The 25000-nt window shown below is 36.7% G+C and overlaps 1 protein-coding gene across 2 annotated transcripts in view; it reads right to left on the bottom strand.

The window, feature by feature from the left end:
* The window catches only part of LOC113808273 (ATP-binding cassette sub-family C member 10), a 28864-nt gene that overhangs the window by 1 nt on the left and 3863 nt on the right, over positions 1-25000 (bottom strand). For both annotated transcript variants that reach the window (XM_027359622.2, XM_027359623.2), the window contains exons 2-29: positions 22371-22982; positions 21948-22163; positions 21550-21671; positions 21149-21332; positions 19854-20124; positions 19057-19154; positions 18561-18683; positions 17528-17639; positions 16929-17054; positions 16387-16512; positions 16013-16155; positions 15405-15680; positions 15061-15178; positions 14727-14820; positions 14201-14339; positions 13905-14094; positions 12196-12359; positions 11598-11782; positions 10860-10998; positions 10446-10643; positions 9178-9310; positions 8779-8989; positions 8495-8664; positions 2339-2561; positions 1898-2089; positions 1241-1484; positions 730-869; positions 1-246 (exon numbers count right to left, since the gene is read on the bottom strand). The exon at positions 1-246 is cut by the window's left edge and continues 1 nt beyond it. In XM_027359622.2, coding sequence (XP_027215423.1) covers positions 144-246; positions 730-869; positions 1241-1484; positions 1898-2089; positions 2339-2561; positions 8495-8664; positions 8779-8989; positions 9178-9310; positions 10446-10643; positions 10860-10998; positions 11598-11782; positions 12196-12359; positions 13905-14094; positions 14201-14339; positions 14727-14820; positions 15061-15178; positions 15405-15680; positions 16013-16155; positions 16387-16512; positions 16929-17054; positions 17528-17639; positions 18561-18683; positions 19057-19154; positions 19854-20124; positions 21149-21332; positions 21550-21671; positions 21948-22163; positions 22371-22697 — 4767 coding nt within the window. In that variant the 5' untranslated portion in view covers positions 22698-22982 and the 3' untranslated portion in view covers positions 1-143. The remainder of the gene's footprint in view (positions 247-729; positions 870-1240; positions 1485-1897; positions 2090-2338; positions 2562-8494; positions 8665-8778; positions 8990-9177; positions 9311-10445; positions 10644-10859; positions 10999-11597; positions 11783-12195; positions 12360-13904; positions 14095-14200; positions 14340-14726; positions 14821-15060; positions 15179-15404; positions 15681-16012; positions 16156-16386; positions 16513-16928; positions 17055-17527; positions 17640-18560; positions 18684-19056; positions 19155-19853; positions 20125-21148; positions 21333-21549; positions 21672-21947; positions 22164-22370; positions 22983-25000) is intronic.

The raw sequence follows: 25000 nt of genomic DNA, 5'->3' as shown, positions 1-25000 counted from the left end.
AAAATGAGATGAAGATATTTAAAATGAGAGTTGTTGGTAATAAAATCAGGAAGGAAAGGAAGCACTACATAAGAGAGATTGTTCAGTCGCTGAAAACAATTGATTTTTTTTTTTTTAAATCAGATCCATTCCTTGTCTCTCACTCACTGAGAGTGAAGAATGGAGTAAAAATGAGAATCCCTGTCAGAGAGCAGTTCTGTGGGCCGGCCACTCTCAACCACCTCTCCACCACTCATCACCAATATTCTGTTGGTAGAAAAAAAAGAGAGAGAGAAAAAAAAAAATGGATATATATTTGAATTTAACTAACATTTCTTGTTTCATTAAGCCTCTTCCTGAAACTGGCCTTTCAAAAATCTTATTTTGTAAATCAGTACATTGCAAAATTATCATACCATAAAGAAAAAAGATTACCAAAACTATGATAAACTCTCTATTCTATTTCATATTTTCATACCTAAAATAAGCTATAGTCATATTTCTAAATCATATTTTCATGGCTATCTTCTTCAATTTGAACATTATCAAATAAAAAATAATTCTACATATGAAGATTACAAAACATTCCCATGTCCAAACCTTATTTTTTTATTACAGCTGCAAAGATTTACTTATAACTTCTGGTTATCAATAACTGTAGTAATACAAAAAATATGCCAAATAACAAAGAAGTACTGTGAACTTATTCTCTGTACCCTCATAAAGAAGGTAGCATCACTGTACACTTACCTATCACAGTCACGAACAGTGTGCACCCTATGAGCAATGATGAGGACTGTTTTGTTCCTGAAGGCACTGCGAATGGTTTGCTGGATTTGCTCATCTGTCTCATTGTCAAGCTGGGAAGTTCCTTCATCTATGCACACAACCTGTTATTTGTAAATATATATATATATATATATATATATATATATATATATATATATATATATATATATATATATATATATATATATATATATATATATATATATATATATATATATATATATATATATATATATATATATATATATATATATATATATATATATATATATATATATATATATATATATATATATATAAACATACAGAATATGAATATGAATATACCAAGTGCATAACAACTGTTCTGCACTTAGTCCCTAAGGTATTTAAAAGTGTAACATTTGTATGTTACACAAGTGCATTTTTTTGTGTAAGCATGTACTGATAAAAGGTATACTATTAAGTGAAAATGACAGTCATAAAAACAAACCTTTGTTCTGCACAGAAGTGCCCTTGCTAGGCAAAATAGTTGTCTCTCTCCTGATGACATGGCTTTCCCAGCCTCTTCTATTCTGGCTGTAAGGCCTCCAAGAGTCTGGACCAGCTCAGCCAGATGGCATGACTTCAGTGCCTGCCACACTTGTGAATCAAGAGACTCCCCACATGGGTCAAGATTCTCCCTAACTGTCCCACTAAACAGCAGAGCATCTTGTGTTACAATGGCCATGCTGGACCTAAAAGATGTCATTTTATAAAGAGATAACATCTTACAATTTTCTTCATCAATTTCTGCTCTTATCCAATAACTGGCTTACATATTAAATCTATATTCTAAATGTTAGTTTAACTAGACTGGATATTGCCAATTACATACCTTGTTTAAAACATGAGTATGTGTATAATCAGCTGAACTTTAAAAAGAAAACACTCCCTACAAATTTGATGAATATAAACATTTCAAGAAAGTCCTTCTGCTACATATAATACTTACTGAGCAGAAATGAGAGAAAGAGAAAAAAAAAGGAATACTCCATGTTCCAACATAATGTGTATGTTTAACATGTGAAACAATAAAGTGGTGAATTTCATGCTTATACACTTAATGTAAGTACTTCTATCAAGAAAATACAATATATTGTCAACTTACCGTAATCTTTTAAGGCTTAATTTTGAAATATCCACATTATCAACATATATTCGGCCACGAGTCAGTTCAACCAGCCGAAACAGAGCAGTAAATATGGAACTTTTGCCAGCACCTGTGCGACCAATGATGCCAACCTTCTCAGATGCTCCCACCTCAAAATTAACTTTCTTCAAGGCATAAGGGTTGTGCTCACTGAAAAATGTATACGAAACAACAGGTATGAATCAAAGAATGATCACAATCCAAATTATTTAATAACACAGGGAGAGAAGTTCTATCATTTGATTTTGAAAACTATACTTAAGCAAACTCTTCTGACTAAAATGACTCAAAGGTAGATTACACTAAAAATTCATTTATATTAATAAGTGGGGAAAAAAAAAAAAAAAAAAAAAAAAAAAAAAAAAAAAAAAAAATGCGGAAGAGCCTAAGACCACTCACTGGTATCGCAGGGAGACATTTTGGAACCGGATGGAGCCATGGCTCAGCCAGCCAAATGGAGGGACTGCAGTGCCTTCTCTTCTCTCTGGCTCTGCACCATCCAGATACTGCTTGACTCGCTCGACGCTCACTAGTTCTCGTTCTGTCTCAGTGAGGGATCCCACCACATTGTTCAAGAAGTTGCTGATCGTGAGGGCGTAGGAGATGACAAGGCCAACCAGCCCTAACATAATTTGTAAGTACCAGAGAGTTATTTTTTGCTTTCCTTTTGAGGGAAAATAAATAATAATAATAATAATAATAACAATGTTAATAATAACATTAACAGTCATTGCCAGCATCATAATGATAGTAATTAACACAATAAAATGATAATAATAAAAACATGAATCACAACAATACCATCATCATAAATATAAATATAAAGCTATTAATTAACAATGATACTACTAGTGCAAAAGCAACAATGCATGATAACTAATAAAAAAAAATAAATAACTAAGTGCTTGTTTTGTCTCTTGGTGTCTGTTGTCAAGGTATATTAGGTATGCATATACTGTCCACATTTTTTTTTTTTCTGACACATAGATGACTTAATAAGTGCTTATCCAACAAGAAGCTAATTGGTAGGTCTATGCAATTTTCCTTGATTTTTTTGATTTTTTAAATCTATTGCTAATAAATATATTAGTGTAATCAAATATATAAAATGAGTTGCTTCCTACCAAACATTGCAGCTGCACAGAACATCTTTAAGCCAAGGAAGGAAGGAACAGAAAAAAAACCCTCTCCTCCCTCCCCTCTATCAGGTCCATTGCCATGAGCTATGACCATCTCGTATTTTCTTATCTGCCACAAAGAGAGCAGATACTATGTTATTCACTTTGTGTCTGGCAGTTTGTCTGTACTCTGAGTTCTCTGATGTATCTTGGAATGTATTTTTGTTGTTGTTGCTCAATGGACTTTTTCCCTATTTCATGATCATGCTCTCCTTATTTAACCAAGTGGCTCTGGGTAACATGCTGTTCATGTCATGGCTGACTAGATCATGGCTACAGATGACTGGCTACTCCCCTCATAGTTGGCTACTTAGGACAGGTGATAATACTATAATGCATGTAACTGCATTTACTGCTGTTCTTTCATTCATATGAACAATTACAGGTAGGCAATGGGAATAGCAGCCCAGAGCGTGATTGTAAATATATTTTGTTTTTTCATAAAAATAAAAGTTTTTTTCTCCAATTATACCACATCCCTTTTTTTACACATGGTATTATCATCCCATCTGTTAAAGTTTACATAATCAGTCTCATGCCAACTAATTTAGATTGTATGACACCCTGTTAATGGTTAATGACAGAACCCAATAAATATGCTAGACATCAAAGGTCATATAGCACTATGATAAAGTATTGTAGTGCAAAGGGTAAAGAAGATTTAAATATTAGGAAAAAATGTGTTAGACGTCAAAGATTAGAGAGCATTATAGGATAATATGGTAGTGAAATGGGAAAAGAGGGGAACAAATGAAGCAGAGAAGAGATTAGTAAAAAGAGAAGGGTTAAGGGGGTAGGGCGATTGAGTGAACTGCTGTGTAGGAATAGGAACATTATTCAAGGGAAACAGAGATGGTTGTTGGAAAAGTAGGAGGAGAATAATCCGGGGGAGTGTTGAATGTTAAAGATTACAGAGCATTATGGGATAGCATGGCAGTGAAAAGGGAAAAAAAGAGTAGCAAATGAAGTAGAGCAGTGATTATTAAAAAGGGAAGGGTTAAGGGGATAGGGTGATGGAGTGAATTGCAGTGTATCTATGACTTAGGAAGGAATAGGGACTTTGTTTAAAGAAAACAGAGATGGCTGTTGGAGAAGCAAGAGGAGAACAATCCAGGGGATGCAAAAGGGGGACTGGGGAAGCTGGTGAAGTATCAGGAAGAGTGTCAGGAGGTAAGAGGTAGGTCTGGAAAAGGTAATTATTGTGACAGAAGGGATTCGTGTGAGCATTCAAGTGGGAGCGGTAGAGAGGATGGGATGTGTTGGGAAAGTGTAGGAGGAAGGGGAGTGGGGGTAACTTGAGGAAGAGGAGGAGGCTGGATATCAGCAAATACTTTAAATGTAGAGGGTGTAGGAACAGAGTGACTGGAGGGTGGATGAGGGAGCAGTGCTTCTTATGAAGTTTTGGATGTCTTCAGGAGTTTTTGGAGGGGAGTTGGGTGAAGAGGACTGAGAAACAAAGGTCCCCTTTGAGAAGAGGGGATAGATATCTGAGGAGCAGAGCAGAGGAAGAGGAAGGTGTAGGAAAGGATGTGGTAGGAGAAGGTGTAGTGCGGCAAGTAAAGTGAGGAGGGGTAAGTATTGGGGAATTGGTAGAGATAGGAGTATCTGGATTTAGACTGGAAAAGGAATTTGACTGGGGAGAGGGGGAGTAGAGGTAGGATGGTTTGAGGTAGAGGGAAGAGATACTGAGGGAGAACTTGAGACTTCTTGAGAAGATGGGAAAGAGCAGAGTGAAGGACAGTTTATGGAATAAGTAGAGAGAGAAAAACCTCGTTGCCATGCTTCCTGTCTGGCCTCATGAAGAATGAGGCATAGTTTGAATCTGAGAACTGCTATCTCATATTCAGGCTTATAGGCAGGGCATCTCCTATAACATAAATTATGAGAGCCACCACAAGTGGCACATGTACATGAATGTGCAGAGCAATTTGAATGGTCATGACCAGGTTGGGCACAAAGAGGGCAGAAGGCTTTGGTGCAACTGAATTTGGCTGGTATTGATGAGGAAGGGATCAATATGGTTGGACATGGTAGGACACTCTACCTATATAACCTTCATGGGGAAGGCCATGTATACAGGAGCTAATCTTGGCAATATTGGTATGGGACTTACACTGCCTCAGAGAGGAAAAGTGTAGCACTGTACTGCCACTGCATCATAATCAACAAGATAGGCTAGTAGATAATTTTCACAGTCTGACCAGTTCTTGTCATAGATAGATACAGTTCCAGTACAAGTATTAACCCCTACAATCTAGATGACGTTACAGTACTGTCATGGAAAAATCATCGGGCAAAAGGCCATGGGCCTCTTGGAGTGTGATTTGACTCATTTGGCACTTAAAGAGGGGCTTCATCCTATTGATGAACGAATGTGGAATGTAATGTGCATAAGCCGTGACTGGAAGAGCGCCTGCTCCAGGGAGGACACTATTTCCATGCTGCGCACTGAATTCCTGGCTGCTGTGACTGACAGCGCAGGATAAATTGAAAATTATGAAAAAATGAGATATATGACACAAATAACCAAATTTTCCATTCATTTTTTTTTTCTTTGCACCAAATTATATTCTACATAGAGATATCAGATGGAATCTGTGCACGGAAAAAAAGCTATAACCATCTGGATAAAGCAAATAAAAACACAAATATGGATATTGGAAAATGGCCAAAAGGCTGAAAATGTTTACACAAAATAACTTTGCAAAGGGGAGACAAAAAGTCTTGTCACTGCTCATGGGTGTTCATGCACGCCCAGCCTACACATCATATGCCTGGGATGTTGGCTACCTGTGTAACCCACTGCCTGTATTTTTGGCACCTTGATTTCCGTGACACAACCGGATCCAATGAGTTAACAGAGGTTCAGCAGGAATGGGTTTGCCAGTGAGGTCAGCTAGGGTAGAAAGTGCACGAGCTTGGGATTCAGATGTAACTGTGTCAAGGCATGAACGACTGGAGCAACTGCAAAAGGAACTCTGCCTACTTGTTTGTGTAGACATTGTTGAAAGAGAAGGATATTCTCAGAGTAAGTGGCTATAGGGGGAATCACAAAGAATCGATCTCACTTACCAGGACAAAGAGTACTCAAAAGGTTTGCAAAGTTGGAAGCAGCAGAAGGATGAGGGCAGGAGGAAGATGGGGTGGTGTGAAGTGGAGTAGTTCAGTGTGTGGGGGGGGGGAGGACAATAAGGATGAAGAGTAGTCATAAGGGAAGAGGGGGTAGACATAGAAAAAGACCTTGCAGAAGGAGATGGAGTCAAGAATGTTAGGAGAGGAGAATGAGTGCATTCTGAAGGTTGAGTAATGACCTGGGTGGGTGGTTCAGAATGGATAGAGGTGTTAGTAAACATCGAGGAGGTATTAGTATCACTGGTCAGAGCCTGGGTCAAAGGAGGGGCAGGGGTTGAAAAACCAACAAAATCAAATTCAGATGGGCTAGTTGATGATGGGGCAAGCCTAATTGCCCCTAATAAGGGTTAAAATTCTTTATTATTGGCCATGGTGAGCCTGAATAAAATGAGGAAACGAAATGGTCTACCCTCAAGGTCCCCATAAGAGGTAAGGGCTAGACAATTAACCAAGGGAATACCATGACTCCCGGAGGCCGTTCAGGACTGACACAAAGCCAGCCTTTCATCCTTTTGAGCATGGCTCTCACACTTTAGGAATGGGACAGAAGGTAATGAAGAAGATACGGAAGAGATAAGGGGGAAGCAAGAGCTTAGGCCCAAGCTAGGGGTGATCCCATACACTGGGCCTCAGTCTCCATGTCCTAAGCCCCCCACAAAAACAAGCAAGGGACTGGGGGGAGGGGGGAACTCTGCTAGTGTCAATGTCTGGAAGTCATTCACATAAGCAGAAGTACTGAAGCCTTGCATACATTAAAAAAATAATAATATTCATCTTTATCCCTCAATAAAACCACATTCCATTTTTACACAGTGCATTTTTTAATAAAATGGGCTCTAATATACATAGTCAGTCTACTACAGGTTTGACCTAGCACCTATAGCCTGTATCTCTGAATAAGCAAAAACATTAAAATTGTGTTTAGGATACAAAAAAAAATCACATTGCTTGGTTGCTGTGGGGCAGTCTGAAATAGGCCTAGAAAACAGGCAAATTTGGCCATGCACACTCCCAGGAGTAGAGGGAAGGAGGCAATGGATTCACTTTACTATCTATTTCATCTACTGCCTTTGTACTGAAAACAATATAATGATTCAGCTTGTGTTTTCATTTGATTTGAATATCCCTTTGAGACCCTTTACTTCTTCTTCCTTTGGGAATTGGTGGTTTGTGTTTTTTCTGCTCTCTCCTTCCAAAGGACTGCTTCAGGTTCTGGGCAAGTATAATCTCTGGGCTCCCTAGTTGGTAAAAATTTCCTAGGTGGCTATTGTTGCAGCAGCAATTCCCTGGGCTCCCGCTGGTCATCACATGACCTCCACCATTTTGTAGGCAACCCTCTCTGATCCATGCTGAGGTAGTTCTCAATGAATGTTAAAAAACCACTATTTCTACATGAAAGACCAAAGAGTACTCTTTACCAAAAACCCCAGTCAAGTGATAGCATACCCCTACACTTAGCAGATAGGCTCTTTAAGAGCTAGATAGTTGTGGTAGGACAAACCCATTGTTTTCCTTTTTGTTTTACTAAGTGTATGCTCAGTTGGTAAGATTTTGATAATGAGAGTGTGTGTCTATTGTCAGAACTATTTTCTTCAGTCGATGACCATGAGTTTGTTTCTAACAATTTGTTTCCTTGGCAGCCTAATGGTTTCATATTTAGCCACTATGTCTCTTCCTGCCACAAACTTTGTTGCAAGGTGCTTGAAGCTATGTGAGAGTAACTCTAAACCAAGTTCATCCGATGTATTCCGTCTTCCTGCGTTCTGATTCTCTATACCATGTACCTTGCAAGAAAGATGCCAAGGTTCATGTATTGCTTGGGAAAGTCCGACAACATCTGGAAGTAAAGCTTTCCAACATCTTCAAATCTACTGCCCTTGTCCATCATCCTCATGCTTCCCAAAGCTTAGTAATACCAAGGGTTCATCATTTCTCTGCACTGGCATTTGCTCCACTTCACCAAAACACTACAGCTACTGAAGGTAAGAGCAGTGCATCTGCCTTGTCATCCTTTCAAGGTCACCAACAACCCTCTCCAAGGAGAGTATTGGCTGTCTATGACCAATCCCAATTACAACTGCCCTCATTGCAAATAAATATCATCATCATATTAATAAACAGCAAACTCTAAAGATTATGACACACGTAAAAAATATATGTAAAATTAATATTAACTATATACAAAAAAGAATAAAAAATAAAAACAATCAAAACAAAGCAAAGAAATTACATTTACACTCCATACCTGCTTCAATTGCATCAAAGTGGTGTTGCAGGAGAGCTAGAGCTGCCACTCCAGCCAGCATTGTCAATCCTATCAGCTGGAGTCGGAGGTTCAGCCATTGTGAAGCCACCTGGATGTCAAACTGGGCACGCTGACTGACTTCTAGAAGACTGTCTGCTCGAACGCTGAACCTGTTTCCACCAAAATACAGTCCAATTAACAGTTATGAACTCCACCTCTATAAATTCACCTAAAGAAATTTAGATTCTTATAATAACAACAAAATAAATGGGCTTGTCTCATACCTGTGAACAGCTCTCATGGCACGTATAACTGTAAGACCTTGCAGAGTCTCAGTAAAGTGAGCATACAGTGGAGAAAGGGACACTGCATGCAGCCTTTTTAGGTCTCGAGAGGTATGGCGATAAAAGTTTTGAACAGTGTAATACACAAAGGCTAAGGGGATGTAGAGCAAGGTGATCCATGGTAAGCTATAGATTGTTACCACAATAGCACCTGAAAATTCATCAGAATATAAATCATATTTTACTTACATGACCCATCTTCAAATTATTAATTCAAAATGCAATCAGAATACATATAATCAAAAATGTCATCTCAATTTGATAAAAGTACAGTTGAAGAAAAATATTTTTGATTAAAATACTAGAAATTCTTTCTCCTTGGATTTTAAATAAACTAACCAAATAGCCCAAATGCTTGAGCAAAAAAGATGTTCATCTGGAAGGGTAGAGAGTCATCTACTGTGTACAGGTCCGATGAAAAACGATTTAGAATGCGCCCAAGAGAGTTGTTATCGAAGAAGGTTATCTTGGCCTGCAAATTAGAGTGTGCAACAATAAATTAGTTTTCATCTTATATGCATCAGCCTTAAATCTGTGTCTGCATATGCACAGTACCATTCGATTTCTAAAGAATCTAATAAGACTCCTTATTTCAGATATCTGCAAAAAATTATTTAAAATATGTCACATTATCATCAAACAGAAACTGATCTGAATGTATTGCCCTCCCTTTCATTTTACATTTGAAAGTAGTCTCCATAACTTCTTTTCTTTTTTTCTTCTAATAACAGTTCTATATAGCAGTTACTGAATTTTAACCCTTTGGATCTGGTTGCATTGTGGAAATTACGGTGGCAAAAATACGGGCAGTGGGTTAGGTAAGCAGCCTGATGATGTGATGTGTGGCGTGTAGGCCGGGCGCATGAACACCCATGAGCAGTGACAAGAATCTGTACCTCCCCTTTTCAAAATTCTTTTATGTAACCTTTAAAAACTTTCCTGCCATTTTCCAATGTCCATATTTGTCTTTTGATTTGCTTTATCCAGATGGTAATAGCTTATTTTCCTTGCACTGACTCCACATCATCTCTACATAGTAAATAGCTCAGTTCAAGAAAAAAGAAATATGGAACATTTGGTTATTTGTGTAATATATCTTACTTTTTTGAAATCTTAAATTTTCTGAAAAAACCTGCGAGGCCAGGAAAATGATGCGCAGCATGGAAATAGCATCCTCCCTGGAACTGACGCTCTTCCAGTCATGGCATATGCATGTTACATTCAATATTAGTTTATTGATGGGAATAATGCTAAAGCCCCCTTCTAAGCACTAAATGACTAAATCACACTCCAAGAGGTTTGTGCACTCATGGTAAGTCTTTTCTGTCACCCTGGCCTTCACTCATGACAGCAAATTCATGTCACCCAGGCCGCAGCCATTTTGCCCGATGACATCATGTTAACATGACCCGGCCCTCGATCCAGATTTTTCCATGACAAGACAGTAACATCATCCAGATCAGAGGGGTTAAGAATAAGAACATTTTCTCCAATTATCATTAAAAAAAAAATTCTTTAAAGATTTATCTGAAATTTCAAGAATTCTAGATCAACTTCTTTGGTATGTATGCATCAGCAGAGGATTAGACTATACTTTAAAAACTTACATAGAGTACTGAATCCAACAATCTGCGGTGAATGTATCTTGCTGCACATATCCCTCCGTAAGCAAATAGGAAAGATCTCATAAGAGTGAACACAGTATTCGATGCAGCAAGAATTCCGTAAACTGTGAGATAGAATTTGGTGCTTGGATCCACATCTGCCAAAAAGTTTGTTTCTGGCAGCTCCTGCAGAAGCAGCACCTGAGGAAAAATTATGTCTATGAAGTCTGAGAATATATATGACAATTTCTTGAACAAGATCAATCTGATTTTCTATTTTAGTGACCAACCTCTAAATTTCTTCCATGCTTTCCAATGTTATGAGTGAATACTTCTCTGTATACCAAAAACTTCACACTTCCCAACTGTATCATGATATCCTACTAAGTAAGACAAACATAAAATCTGAGTATTTACTTGATGCACAGGATTCCCAGGAATAAGCCACTGTAGAGGACCTGAGTTTGGGCTGGTCATCTTGGGAGGATCTGGCCTGGTGGCTGTCCCAGCCCAGGGTGTTGACACTCCACCTTGCAATAGCACAGTGCTGCCAGTGCTGGGAGAATATGCAGTTATTTATTATTCTTTGACAATAGTCTAATATGTTTCTAGAACAGGCTAAACTTTTCATGCATCTCATATATTGATATTTGCAAGATATCATTAGTATCTTTGATAATGAGAGGTAAATAAATATATCATTTCACAGGGAGAGTAAACATTTCAGGCTAGATTTCAATGTAGAGCATTATCAGAAATATATGATGCAGACTGAACTTCATTAATGCTGCATTTAATGGTCTAAAGTCAGTGTAGTGATTTAAATCTGGCAGTCTTTCCTTTGCATGACCATCACTTGACCAGCTGATGTTCTATGGTTAATGCTGATACATCACCTGGATTACTGATATCTATGATTAACATAATCTGTGCATTATTTCATTTTTTTTATCCTAAGCTTCTCTTATTTTATAAATTGATTATGCTGGCCCATCTGGTCATATACTGACTGAGGTAGATAGATTCATTCTAAATCAGTATCAATATGACTATTGAGACAATAATTACAGACATCAAAAGATTAAAGAAGGCTTGGAAGGATAAGGAAGACACAGGGAAAAGGAGTATAAATGGGAAGAGGAGGTTTACAGGTACCTGTTGTCAGATGTGACTTCAGAAACCCAGTAGGCCAGCCATATGTCTGTGAGATTCCTTGAACCTTGCATCAAAATAAATGAGAAAAAGATCGCTGCTGTAAGGATCCCACCAACTGCTGTGGCATATGTCACGTATACTGCATTGCTCAGCTCTCCGTAATCACGCTCTTCTGCTTCTTCAATCTTGTTTGGGAAAAGAGTGTTTGCATTATTGATAATTATGGCATTCAAGTAACCGTGCTCATAACAGTAATAATGACATATATTAGATTTTCAATATGGAGTAATAGCTGCAAAGTAAGATTAATTTTTTCAAAGACAGATTTTCAATATGCAGGACAATAGTCTTTCCATTATAACCCTTGATTTGCCATTCCTTCTGAAATAGTCCTGTAAGAAATTACACTGGTCTACAACCAAAATTGAAGTGATTTTTTTTTTTTTTTTTTTTTTTTTTTTTTTTTATAAACCATTTGGTTCCTTTTGGTCAGTATTTTGGAGAAACTGAGACAAATAAGGTATCCACAAAAAAACAAAGCACAATTTGGCATATCATAAAATAATATTTTATAACTATACAACCAAATCTTTAATACCTTTCTCATCACATCTGCAGCTTTTGATTGACTTGCAGCAAAAACATCTAAGGAAATCCTTCTCAGTTTAGCACCTGACACCTGTGGATCTTCTGCTTCCTCCCACCACTCATCTGACAGCTCTTCCGGGGAGACGAAACTTGGCAAGATTACTGCTGGTGGTCCTGAAAAACAACCCTATAATTTAGAAAATAAAAAAATCTTCACATCTATTTTTGCCACATGATCTGCATTTCATATAACCAGGCAGGGATCATTTAACAGTTTATGAATAAGATTAACCCCCTGAATCCGAATGATGTTGCGGTCACGTCAAGGAAAAACTTGGGCAACTATATGGGTGACGTGAACAAAGTGTCAAGAACAAATGCCAGGGGGACGGAAAAGACTTGCCACGAGTGCACAAACCTCTTGGAGTGTGATTTGACTCATTTGAGGCTTAGAAGGGGGCTTTAGCATTATTTCCATCGTTAAACGAATATGGAATGTAACATGCATAAGCAGTGACTGGAAGAGCACCAGCTCCAGGGAGGACACCATTTCCATGCTGCGCACCATATTCCTGACCGCTGTGACCGGCGGCACAGGTTGTATTACGTAAAATTGAAAATTACAAAAAAATGAGACAAATAACCAAATATTCCATATATTTTTTTTTTCTTGCACTGAGCTATTTATTACATAGCGAGATGATATGGAGTCTGTGCAAGAAAACTAAGTAATTACCATCTGGATAAAGCAAATCAAAAGACAAATATGGACATTGGAAAATTTTGATAAAGCTAAAAAAGTTTTCACAAAATAACTTCTCAAAGGGGAGGCACAGAGTCTTGTCACCGCTCATGGGTGTTCATGTGCACCCGGCCTAAGTGCCATATGCCCAGGATGCTGGCCACTTATGAAACCATTGCAACCGGATCCTGGGGGTTAAGAGGTATGAAGAAAGTGTTTAATCCAGTGGATCCAGATGCTTCACTGCCATCATGTGGCCCAAAATATGGGCATTAGGCTTATGTGAGTGGACACTGCTGGATGTGCACAGCAAACACTTATGATCAGTGACAAGACTCCATGCCTCCCCTCTGCAATGTTACTTTCTCTTTTTCTGCATATGCCTTTTTAGATTTCATGCCATTTTCCAATGTCAATATTTGTCATCTGATTTGCTTTATCTACATGGTAATAGATTGTTTTTCTTGTACAGACTCCATATCATCTCTCAAGGTAGTCTATAACTCAGTGCAATAATAATAACAATAAGTATCATTTTGTTCTTCATGTCTTTTTTTTCTTAATATATAATTTTCTGTAATACAACCTATGCCATTAGTCATAGTGGGCAGAAATGTGATCCTGAGCATGTAAATAGCATCCTCCCTGAAGCTGGTGCTCTTCCAGTCATTGCTCACAGGCAAAAGCCCCTTCCTAAACACCAAATCAGTCTAATCACCGTCCTACAGCCTTGTGCACTTATGGCGAATCTTTCCCTTCACACTCCCCTTCAGCTGAAATGCTCATGATGGTAAGTTCACATCACTATGGCCCACAGCCAAATTTTACCATGACAGCATGTTTACATCACCTGTGAATCATGACGTGATAGTCACATCCTCCAGATCATAGGGGTTAACTTTGCTATTCCACTTCTAATACATATGAATATGGATAAATAAACCAAGTGAAGTAATTAGCATAAAGAAACAACTAACCTTGAGACTCAATAACTCCATTATCCATTCTGATAACCCAATCTGCTTTAGTAAGGAGAGTCAGATGGTGGGTTGTTAGCACCACTGTTCTGCCTGCCAGGAGACCATGGACACAATGCCTCATTATGTGACGTGCCACAGGACCGTCCACTGCTGACAATACATCGTCTAAGATGTAGATGCTCTTATTCTGGAAACAGTCAAGAAAATAGCTTTTACAAATGATGCTTACAAAACTCCTTGTTGCTCAAAAATAGTTATAAAGGTAAAAAACAATGAGCTGCCTTCTTTTGTACCTGATAAACTGCTCTTGCCAGAGCGACACGAGCCTTTTGTCCTCCACTTAAAGACGATCCATTCTCACCACAGCGAGTCTCATCTTGTAAGGCCAATGCTCGAAGATCATCTTCTAGAGCACATGCTGACAGTACAGCTCTGTAAGCAATAAAGACTGACAATATCTTTTCCTTCCTTTATTGTATTTTACAACAAAATTGATATATACAAATGTGATTGGAACTCGAACATGAGCAATTTAAAGACCTTTGTGGTACCTGTCTGCACAGGTCACCACTGCTTTACAACAGCTCCTAACTTGCATACAAATAAATACATATTCCCTTATCTATCTATCTATATATATGTTAGAGTAAAAGTGGGTATGCTTTTTTGTTCTTTGTCAATTACTGTATTTCCATGAAGAATCACAAGTAATTCTTGTTCAAATATCATTTCAGAGAAAAATATCAAGGAACACATAACTAACAAAAGCAAACACAGGTATCAAAACTAGAATGTATATTCATTCAGGACCAGCCATACCTGTATCTGTTGGTGTCAAGACTGCTGCCAAATAATATGTTATCCTTAATGGACCCATTTTGTATCCAAGGCTGTTGCGAGGCAAATCCAAAACCTGTTAAACAAAAGACCTGTCTATATTTTTCTGAAAAATGTTGGGCCTTTATATATGAGTCTAAATCATCTAAAATACTTTATTTTTAGCATAAAGTTACAGGCAGGTATTTATCTTTAAAAAAACATAAACAACATATCATGCAGAAACTTCTAAAACACACATGTCAAAACAAATTTACACTAAAGCTGATTCAAATATCAAATCAGTGTAACAAATTAGAGGTCAATGATTGCTTACCATTATGAAGTGCAGCCACTGCAACAATCCCATGAGTCTTTGACATTTCCGCTAACAAGGCATGTAGCAGTGATGTCTTACCAGCACCTACTTTTCCAACAACAGCCACTACTTGACCCTGGACCAACAAAACAAAACATATTAAAAAATCGTCTTCAATATCCATAAACTAACATTGTTTCCTGTCATATAACTTCCCACTTGAAATTAGATCCCCAAACTTTATTAGGTCCTTACTTTTCTTTGCAAGATTGCCTATCACTAATATGATTTAGTAAGTACAAGAAAATAAATCTATCTAAAAAAGTATTAAGAAATATCATATAAGCAACTATTTCTCAAACCTTTGAAAGCTGCATGCTGACTCTTCTAAGAGTTGGTAACACCACATGATTCTCGAAGCTTCCATTGAGGGTATCAGTTTCTATCAATGAACTTCCTGATCCAGTTGAGGATGTCTCAACTGATGAGTCCTTGGGACTTTCAGCTTCTCTTCGAGCTTGAGAAGCACCATTGGCCCAGGTGAAGCTTCCGTTTGTGATCAGTACTTGCAGCTCAGAGTCCTTATGACTCATCTCAGGTACTACAGTGTAATAGTTCATTAGGTCTTGTTCTGGTAGCTGTGGATTACAAAATCGTTTATAAATGTTCCTCTGTATTAGGTACACTGATATTATACTTTCTTTAACAATAAAACTTCCTGGACAAGTTATAAATGTAAGTGACAATATTTCAACATCTTTTATATCATTTTTCCAAACAAACGAGGCTGAAATACATCAACAAATCCTCAATAACCATAACAAATCCAATGAAAGTAAGCACAAGCCTCGGTAAATGTACACTGCATATTTGTCATATTGCCTTTTCCCTATTTCATCACCCTTCCCTTTTTTTTACAAGAATATTTATCAACTCTATAGACTATAGAAAAATAGTGAGAATGAGTTACCTCCATCAGACGCTCAATACGCTTCACGGAGACCCAAGCCTCAACCAGCCCATTGATGACCCATGGGAAAGCATTGAGTGGCATAATAAGCATGTTGAAAAGGGCTACTGCTGTAAATACACGAGCAGGTTCGAGAGGATTGCCTGTAAGGATCAGAAAACTTTTCAGAAGGAAAGGTGTTGGAACAATACAGATATTCTAAATAGTTGCTGGAGGTAACCATGTTCACAAAAATTATTATACAATCCCTGGTTATATACTGGATCTTAGGAAGTCAGAGAGTCAGTTTGCTAGATTTTACAAAATCAATATATCAATAATCATTCAAAAACTAAATCAACCAATAAATACAAAGACTGAATTCTAATAATTACCAAGAGCAATGTACGTTGAAAATGTAGCAATCGGTATAAGGACAGGTGTTGCTGCCCAGAAGTAGACACAGGCAGCATCAAGGTATTTACGTCCAGCCAGTGCCTTTACTTCACCATATCGTTCATCTAGTAAATAAAACAAAACCAAAAACATTGATTTCATTATATGTATTTCAAATAAAATCCTTTATCCTCCTCTCTGGTATTAGCCCAAATTACTAAGGTCATATTCCATAAAATGTAGGCTGAAAGAGAGAATATAAACAAAAATACTTCAATACAGCACCTTAAATTACAAATGCATACATGAAAATTTCAACACATGAACTATAAGAGAAATTAATAAAACATGATGTACAAAGTTTGAACTTTTCTCCATTTTACACCACATTATGTTTCTTTTCCTCTTGTTATTATTTTCCTTTTATCTAATAATCTTCCTCTTTTTCAAGTCTTTTACTAATCTCTACAGTTATTCTCATAAAATATATTTTTCCCCTCAGATGTCTTTCTTACCTCTGGTCAAAGCTCATCCAACATACCTTGTATTCTGTGTTTGAATGTGGCTTCCCATGCATTCAGTTTCACCATTTTAATCATACTCAGGACCTCTGTCATGAGACCGACTCTTCTATCCTTGTATCCCATCATCTCTACACTCAATTTCCCTGCAAAGAACCAAAAATTGTTCTTCACATATATCTAAAGGATAAACCTTTTCAGATTCCACACCATCAAGAGATATGATCTGAAGGATGTTATATTTTAAGTTCTTTAATTTGTTGATCTTTTTTCAATCATGCATCAAAATGTGGTCAAGATGAATGTTCTATCATGGGAAATAAATCTAATAGCCACACAAATGGAATTACTGCAAAAGGGGCAGGAAACTGTGCTATGCACTCTACACAGAAGCAATTGGTGAGTGAGTGGCCAAAAACCTGAAAGGTTTAAGTTGTTTAAAGATATATTCTGATATGTGTACACTGTATAAAGAGAAACTGCAAAAAAATAGAAATACATATATATATAATATATATATATATATATATATATATATATATATATATATATATATATATATATATATATATATATATATATATATATATATACACATATAGAATTGCCATATTTTTACCTATTTTTGATGCCAGCCACTTGTTGATGGGGATCAGTAGAATTGTAACTCCTACACCAGCGAGGAAAGCTATTCCAATTTGTACATACAACAAATACAGTGTGACACCCAACTGCAAAAGAAAAAGTTTAAATTACTAATGCTTTAACTGTGTTCATTATAACAGCCTAATTGTTAATGTACTAAATATCACTCCTTTTATATAAAATAATAGCCAACCAGAGCATTACACATCATGTTCTCCTTCAGGCAATGTCCTAAGGTATGTAATGTGTAAAGTGTATTGCAAATATCATAGTAACATGATGTGAATGATTCATCCTCAACAGCTACAACCAAGTCAGTCAAGAATTGAATAGCAAGTTACCTGGAGCCATCGCCAAATCAGACATGATGTGAATGACACATTCATCCAGGGCAGGGTTCTTCAAAGTAAAGGTTGCACCCAAATACTGGGTTGAAAGCTCATGTTCAGTGAGTGGCAGGGGGTTAATCAATGAGAAATGTGTATTTTTGGTCCAATAGGGAAAGTGTGTCAATTCCTCCCCTTCAAGCTGGCTTGAAAGTTAGTCAATCTTTTCTGATTGCATGGGAGCATGAAGTCAACTTAGATGACATCTCCAATTTGGCAGTCAGTTTCAGCCTGGTTAATTTTTATCTTTATTTTTTTAATACAATATTATCAAAATATACTTGTATGTCAAACATTATGTGCTATATGCAGAACATCATACAATGTTAATCTGTTAGTAATGAAAGGAAGAAAATGTTGCATTCTTGCTTATATGCCTTCTTACCACTATTCTGGATATGATACACAATTTCAACTATTTACAAAGCAATTACACTAGGTACCATTAATAATCCACATATCATTTCAAATATATGGATCAATACACACAGGTAATATGTAACTATTGTGTTATTTTCTACTTCGAAATTCAGCATCCTTGGATTCTGTTACTGCAACCAATGGATGCATACAGTCTACATATCAAAACATTACATATTCAAGTATATATAAAACTCTTACCTGCAATGGAAGACTCCAGAATGCATGGAAAGACTGACAGAAGTTGACAACTCTGTCAGTGTCAGTACTCATCATATTGACAACTTCACCTGTTGTGAATTTGCTGAGGTTCACAGAGCTTACCTGAGTGTAGAATATAATATCCTTAATTAGTCTATGTTCTGCATCAAAATGAATACATCTGACATAAGGAAATTGTTCTTTTCCTTTTTTGGAGGACTGGTGTCAAACTTTGTTGGCCATCTATCTAATACAGAAAAAAGTCCTCTGATATGTCTGAACAATGTAATTAGTAGTAAATCAAAAAAGAACCTATAATTTCAGAAGACTTAAAAAGACACCTTAGGCTTCCCCCCAAAAATTAAAGCAAAACCAAAATCCCATAATGATAATAATAATGACAATAATAGACAATATTGACGATATTAGTAATTACAATGAAAATAACAAAGATGACTAAATAGGAGAATATACCACACTAAAAAACAACGCTTACCAAAAGGACTTTACGATATATTGTAGATACCAGTGCCGCACGTATACGAAGGTTAACTTTAGCCATTAAGTAGTTATAATGAATGCTGCAGAACGTGGCTGAAATTTGGAAAGAAGTGTTATCTTGTGAAAACACGACAAGAACATCCTATATTTCATGGCTCATCATCTTAGCACATAGGCAGCTGGTACATGTTGCTACTGTCAATTGTATTTTTTTGTGAATTTTATTGCACACAGATAGCTCCACATGTGTTTAGTAACCAAGGAGTAAATACTATCAATATCAATACTATTATTATGACTGATATTATGATTTTTATAATGTTATCATCATATTAAAAGCAATAAACATGAAACAGAGCCTATGTAAATCAAGGAAAAGGGTAAATAAGTGAGATAGGTAGGACTAGTAATTGATTCCTTGATGAATTTGTACTTGCAAAGTCATTTAAGCACAATTACACCTAACAAACTAAAATCAATGTGGTCATGGCGCATGTATATTATGCCATCCCAGCAATGGGTTAACATTTGGTAACAGTAAAAGTAATAATAATAAAAGTAATAGTAATTGTAATAGTAATAATAACAGTAATAATAATTTTAAGAAATGATGATGATCATCATCATGTTCATGATACTGCTGTTGAAATTAATTTACATGTTGATAATAATGATGTATAATAATAAAACAATATCATCATAGCCATAATTGTAATCAATGTAAAACAGACATGCAAAATAAAGAAGAAAAAAAGAAAATATAAAAGAGAAAAACAAATATAAAACACTCACCAACCAGAGCCGCACCACACAGACCACCTGCATAGGTGTATCCAGTTATGGTGTCTCCATCCTTGTTCTCTATAAAGGTTACCAACTCATGAAGCAGCAGTGGGCCAGCAAATCCAAGGCCATCTCCAACAAGCTTCAGTACACCAATGCTGTAAAACTGCACTCCAAAACACTTGTGTAGGACTCTTAGCAGCGAGTATTTCTTCTGCTTGGGTATCTCGTCTGTACCCTCTACTGGTAGAGGCTGATTCATCAAGATTGTTTTATTGACCTGTTGATTGTATTTGTAAACAGTGAAAAGTAATGCAATTTTGATTATTGGTATAATCACACAGCTGCCAAGTCCATTTCCTAATTAAAAATTGCTAATAATATTCTATCTACTTTGAGCATCATTATATCTTCTCAAGTTTAGTTTTCATTACTTTGTAATCATATTTCTTAAATGTCACTGATAACATTAAAACTGGATTGCATGACTGGAAAGTTTCTATTAAAGTTGGATTTACAATAACTTTTGAAACATGGGTAGCAGGCTGGCTGGCAGGACTGCACCTCATTTGATAAATAACAATATTTTTCATAATTGGACTAACTAATAGCTTTTCGTGAAGCTTAGTGTTCATGAACTTGTAACTGCTTTTATCATACTTATTAATTATATTAAAACTAGTATATGTGATTGTGAATTATAAATTATACATGGGTTTTCTGCTTCTGTGCATACCAGTTTGATGGTGGCAGTTTCCTGCTACTGGTTATGTGGTCAATTGTCTATTGATTGCAACCAGAGCATTGAGAGTGGAAAGAGTTCTTATGGTTGCAAATGCTTTCATTCAGCAAATTACCTTGGCTTCATCATAGTTTTTACTTTACTTTTAAACTGACAATGGCAATCATGATAACATTTTATCTTAGAAGCCATATTTTATTCTCTAAATGATTTCATCGTTGTAGCAATGAGTCACTATTAAATGTGGCACAAATATTACTCATCTATTTTCTTGTAGTCAAGAAGTTATCAGCTTGTCAGACATACTTTTCTTATCATTTTTTTTAAGAAGAAAGATAAACAAACAAAGAAATTAACATCATTGAATATATGAAAACCTTACACAACCTTAAAATGAACTGTCTCCATAAATGTGTTCTGCAACAATGATCCTTTTTTCTATTACTATTACTTCTAAATTTCTCAAATGTAACTTTTTTCTTTATTTAATATCTTCTACATAACAATACTAATAAATCAATATCAAAACAGTGTAGACTGTCTGATGATAAAATATAACTACCTTATGTGCAATGACATCTGTACGCATTTCAATTGGAAGGTCATGCAGATCATCTTGGGTGCGAAGGTGTCCCAATGCCCCCTTCTCCATCAGAGCATTAACCCAGTAGAAAGTAAGGTAAGATAAAATATTGACTCTTTCCTCTGCAATGCCCAAATGGAATGGATCTGCTGCCTCATGGAAGCTGGAATAATAATAATAATAATAATAATAATAATAATAATAATAATTATAATAATAATAATAATAATAATAATAACAAAAGAAGAAGAAAGGATTATTGCAAGTTTTTTTTTTTTAATACAGGAATCACTCAAACAGGTTCACACAAACTATGATCTAAGCATCAACTTATTACTTTATTGCACAAACTTAAAAGATATAAAAAAATGGTGACTCACCCACTGTAATCATTATAAGATGTTTCCATGAGAGGAGTACGTTCCGTGGCCTCTCTCCTAAATTCATGATAGTGTGAGGTCCCAACACTGCCTTTTGGGAACAGTGTAAACATGTACACAATCTGGAAGGATTTTTTTTACCATATCAATCCTAATCTAACAGTAAATTATATTTCATATTTATCTGAGTCACTGATGGTAAATGCATATGACATGATTGAATAGCCTAAGCTTTTGATTATATATTCACTCTGCAGGTATGTATGTATAAATAGTTGCTAATTATAGCTCTATATGCTGAATCTTCCTTCACTTATAATCTTTTCTACACATGCAGACATAGGCAAATCATGATGCACATTGCATTAAAAACAAACTTATATGAAGCATAATCTCACTTGTAGGCATAGTTGTGCTAAGGCCAAATATCTCATGATTTCTTCAATGAGTTTTGATAATCCACTTTCACGATACCATGCTGTTCTAGCCAAGTTGATGGTGCAGAGAAATGTCAGGAGCCAGGCAAAGATGACTGGTGTAGGGCCTCGAGTCCCCACACTAAGGCGGGTTTTCAGGGATGTTAAATAACCCAGGTGCACTAACCAGGCAATCGTCTGGAAAGGAATATATGTTAGAGCATTTACAAATCATTTTCTATACTTGTAATAAAAAAGAAAATAGAAGGATAGAGTAACAAACACTACACTTATCAAATTTGCAATACATTCACTGAATATGAACACAAGTGCAGATTAAACAATCTGCTATGTCATCAACATTTTATAATACATAGTCATATCAGAACTCATGTAGCTACTCACCTGCACCCCAACAACAAGGCCATCCACCCAAAACAGCTCTCCATTTCCCACATAGAAATAGAGCAATGGTTCTAAGATGGTCAGAATTAAAGAAAGTGCAGTCATAGCAATCCTAGCGTGGATTATTGCCATCTGCTTTCTTCTGCGCACCACCCATTCAGACTGCTTGCCAATATAATAGGCTGATATTATGGCTAACATTGCAAAAGTAGGAACAACAAACACTGCTTTTTGGAAACACAGCCCAAAGTTTAACTTGCGAGAATTCCAAGCACTGAAGTCCATTGTCCCGCAGAAAGCGGTCATATTGAAAAACATGGGATCCATGATGCTTTGGTTACTTAGATGTCTTTTAGAAATCAATATAAAATTAAGAAGCACATCTAACAGCACATTTCCTAGGGGCACAAAAGAAGCTCAGTCTATTTTACAACTGGAGGCCTGTCATATTTGGCAGAGGAAATGCTATCTGCTTCCTCTCTTTCATACTGATCAAATATGAAGTATCTCCATTTTGCATCACCAACTCTTTTCTTCTTCACATTGCATTTTGTCTCATGATCTGCCTTTTCAGCTACTCATACAATTACATTTCCTTTACTGATGAGACACCTGAAAAAAAAATAATAAAATAAAATTTTAGTTCCAGCAGTAGATATTTTTTTTCACAGTCTATTAGTGATTCAAAATAGAAAGAAAGAAAAAAAAATAGTTTCTTGGCTTTATATTGATCTATGAAACTACAGGTTTGACGAAGGAATGGTCTGCCATGGATGTTTGACTTTGCATGTGTCTTCCTCTTCATGTGAGCCTGTTTGTATATTCACACTCATGCACACACATTTATTCTCTCTCCTCTCCTCTGTCATTCTCCTCTATTTCCTCTACAATCTCTACCCCTGCTCTCCCCTGTCTCCTCTACAATCTCACCCAGCTGACCACTATCCCCTGCTAGAGTTGGTCCATATATGTGTGTGTGTGTGTGTGTGTGTGTGTGTGTGTGTGTGTGTGTGTGTGTGTGTGTGTGTGTGTGTGTGTGTGTGTGTGTGTGTGTGTGTGTGTGTGTGTGTGTGTGTGTGTGTGTGTGTGTGTGTGTGTGTGTGTGTGTGTGTGTGTGTGTGTGTGTGTGTGTGCACGCGTGTGTGTGTGTGCACGCGTGTGTGTGTGTACGCGTGTGTGTGTGCACGCGTGTGTGTGTGTGTACGCGTGTGTGTGTGTGTTCTTACCTAGTTGTTTGAATACGGGAGAAGAGCTATGCTCAGGTGATCCCGTCTGCTATATTTAAATTATCGAATAACTTTTTAAGTTGATGCACAGTTTTGGCACACACTACTTGATTGGGGAGACTGTTCCATGATTCAATAATTCTGTTTGGGAAACTATATTTTTTGACATCTTTATCACCTCTTTTTACTTTCAACTTTTTGTTGTGTCCTCTCGTTCTTCTTGTGTTCAAGATCAAAAAGTCATCCTTATCTATCTTCACTCTTCTTGTAATGCAGTTGAAAAGCATAATCATGTCCCCCCTTTTCCTTCTTTCTTCTAAGGTAGTAAGTCCTAATTTTTGTAGTCTGTCTTCGTAACTCAGATCTCTTAGGGTAGGTGCCCATCTTGTCGCCGCTCTTTGGACTCTTTCCAGTTTGTCAATATCTTTTTTTTAAGTGTGGACTCCATACCACTGCAACGTACTCAAGACTTGGTCTTATGATTGCTTTAATAATCTTCTTTACCATATCTTCGTCCACATACACGAATGCCCTCTTCATGTTGGCAATCAGTCCTAACATTTTGTGGACCTTTTCATTTATATGGTCATTTGGATTTAGGTTTCTATCTATGATTATCCCAAGATCTTTTTCCCTGTCAGCTGTGTCTAATACTGCGTCCCCTAATTTGTATTGGAATAGTGGGCGATTTCTACTTTCTCCAAACCTGACTATGTGGCATTTATTGGTATTGAATTTCATTTTCCATGTACAACTCCACGTGAATAAGTTCTTGATGTCACATTGGAGGCATTGGCATGAGATGTTGTCTGTTACCTTCTTTTGTATCTTTGCGTCATCTGCAAACATATTCAGATAACTACCTGGGCTTATGTTAGACTCTAAATCATTGACGAAAACAGTAAACATAATCGGCGCCAACACCGATCCTTGAGTCGCCATGTAGAATGCTTTCCTCTAATTACTGTGCTCATTTGTCTTTCATGAAGAAAGTCTTTCATCCATGCGACTAGGTTTCCTTTCACTCCACCTAGGTGCTCTAATTTCCATAGTAGTCTTCTATGAGACACCTTATCAAAAGCCTTCTTAAAGTCTAAATACACACAATCCATCCAGCGGTCTCTTTCTTGTAATATCTAAGATACTCTATCATAAAAACAGAGGAGATTTGTTACACACGACCTTCCTTCTCTAAAACCAAATTGTTTATTTGATATTATTTCATGTTTTTCAAGTATTTCAACCCATTGTTTTCTAATTATTCTTTCGAGCAGTTTGCATACTACACTAGTTAATGAAACTGGTCTATAACTTAGTGGGTTTTGTTTGTCGCCGCTCTTATATAAGGGTGTAACATTTACGAATTTCCAACTTTTTGGTAATTTACCTTGTCTTAGTGAATTT

This window comes from Penaeus vannamei, chromosome 15, assembly GCF_042767895.1.
Source record: "Penaeus vannamei isolate JL-2024 chromosome 15, ASM4276789v1, whole genome shotgun sequence".
In the NCBI taxonomy this organism is placed as follows: Eukaryota; Metazoa; Arthropoda; class Malacostraca; order Decapoda; family Penaeidae; genus Penaeus; species Penaeus vannamei.
This window is presented reverse-complemented; position numbering and strand designations above follow the sequence as displayed.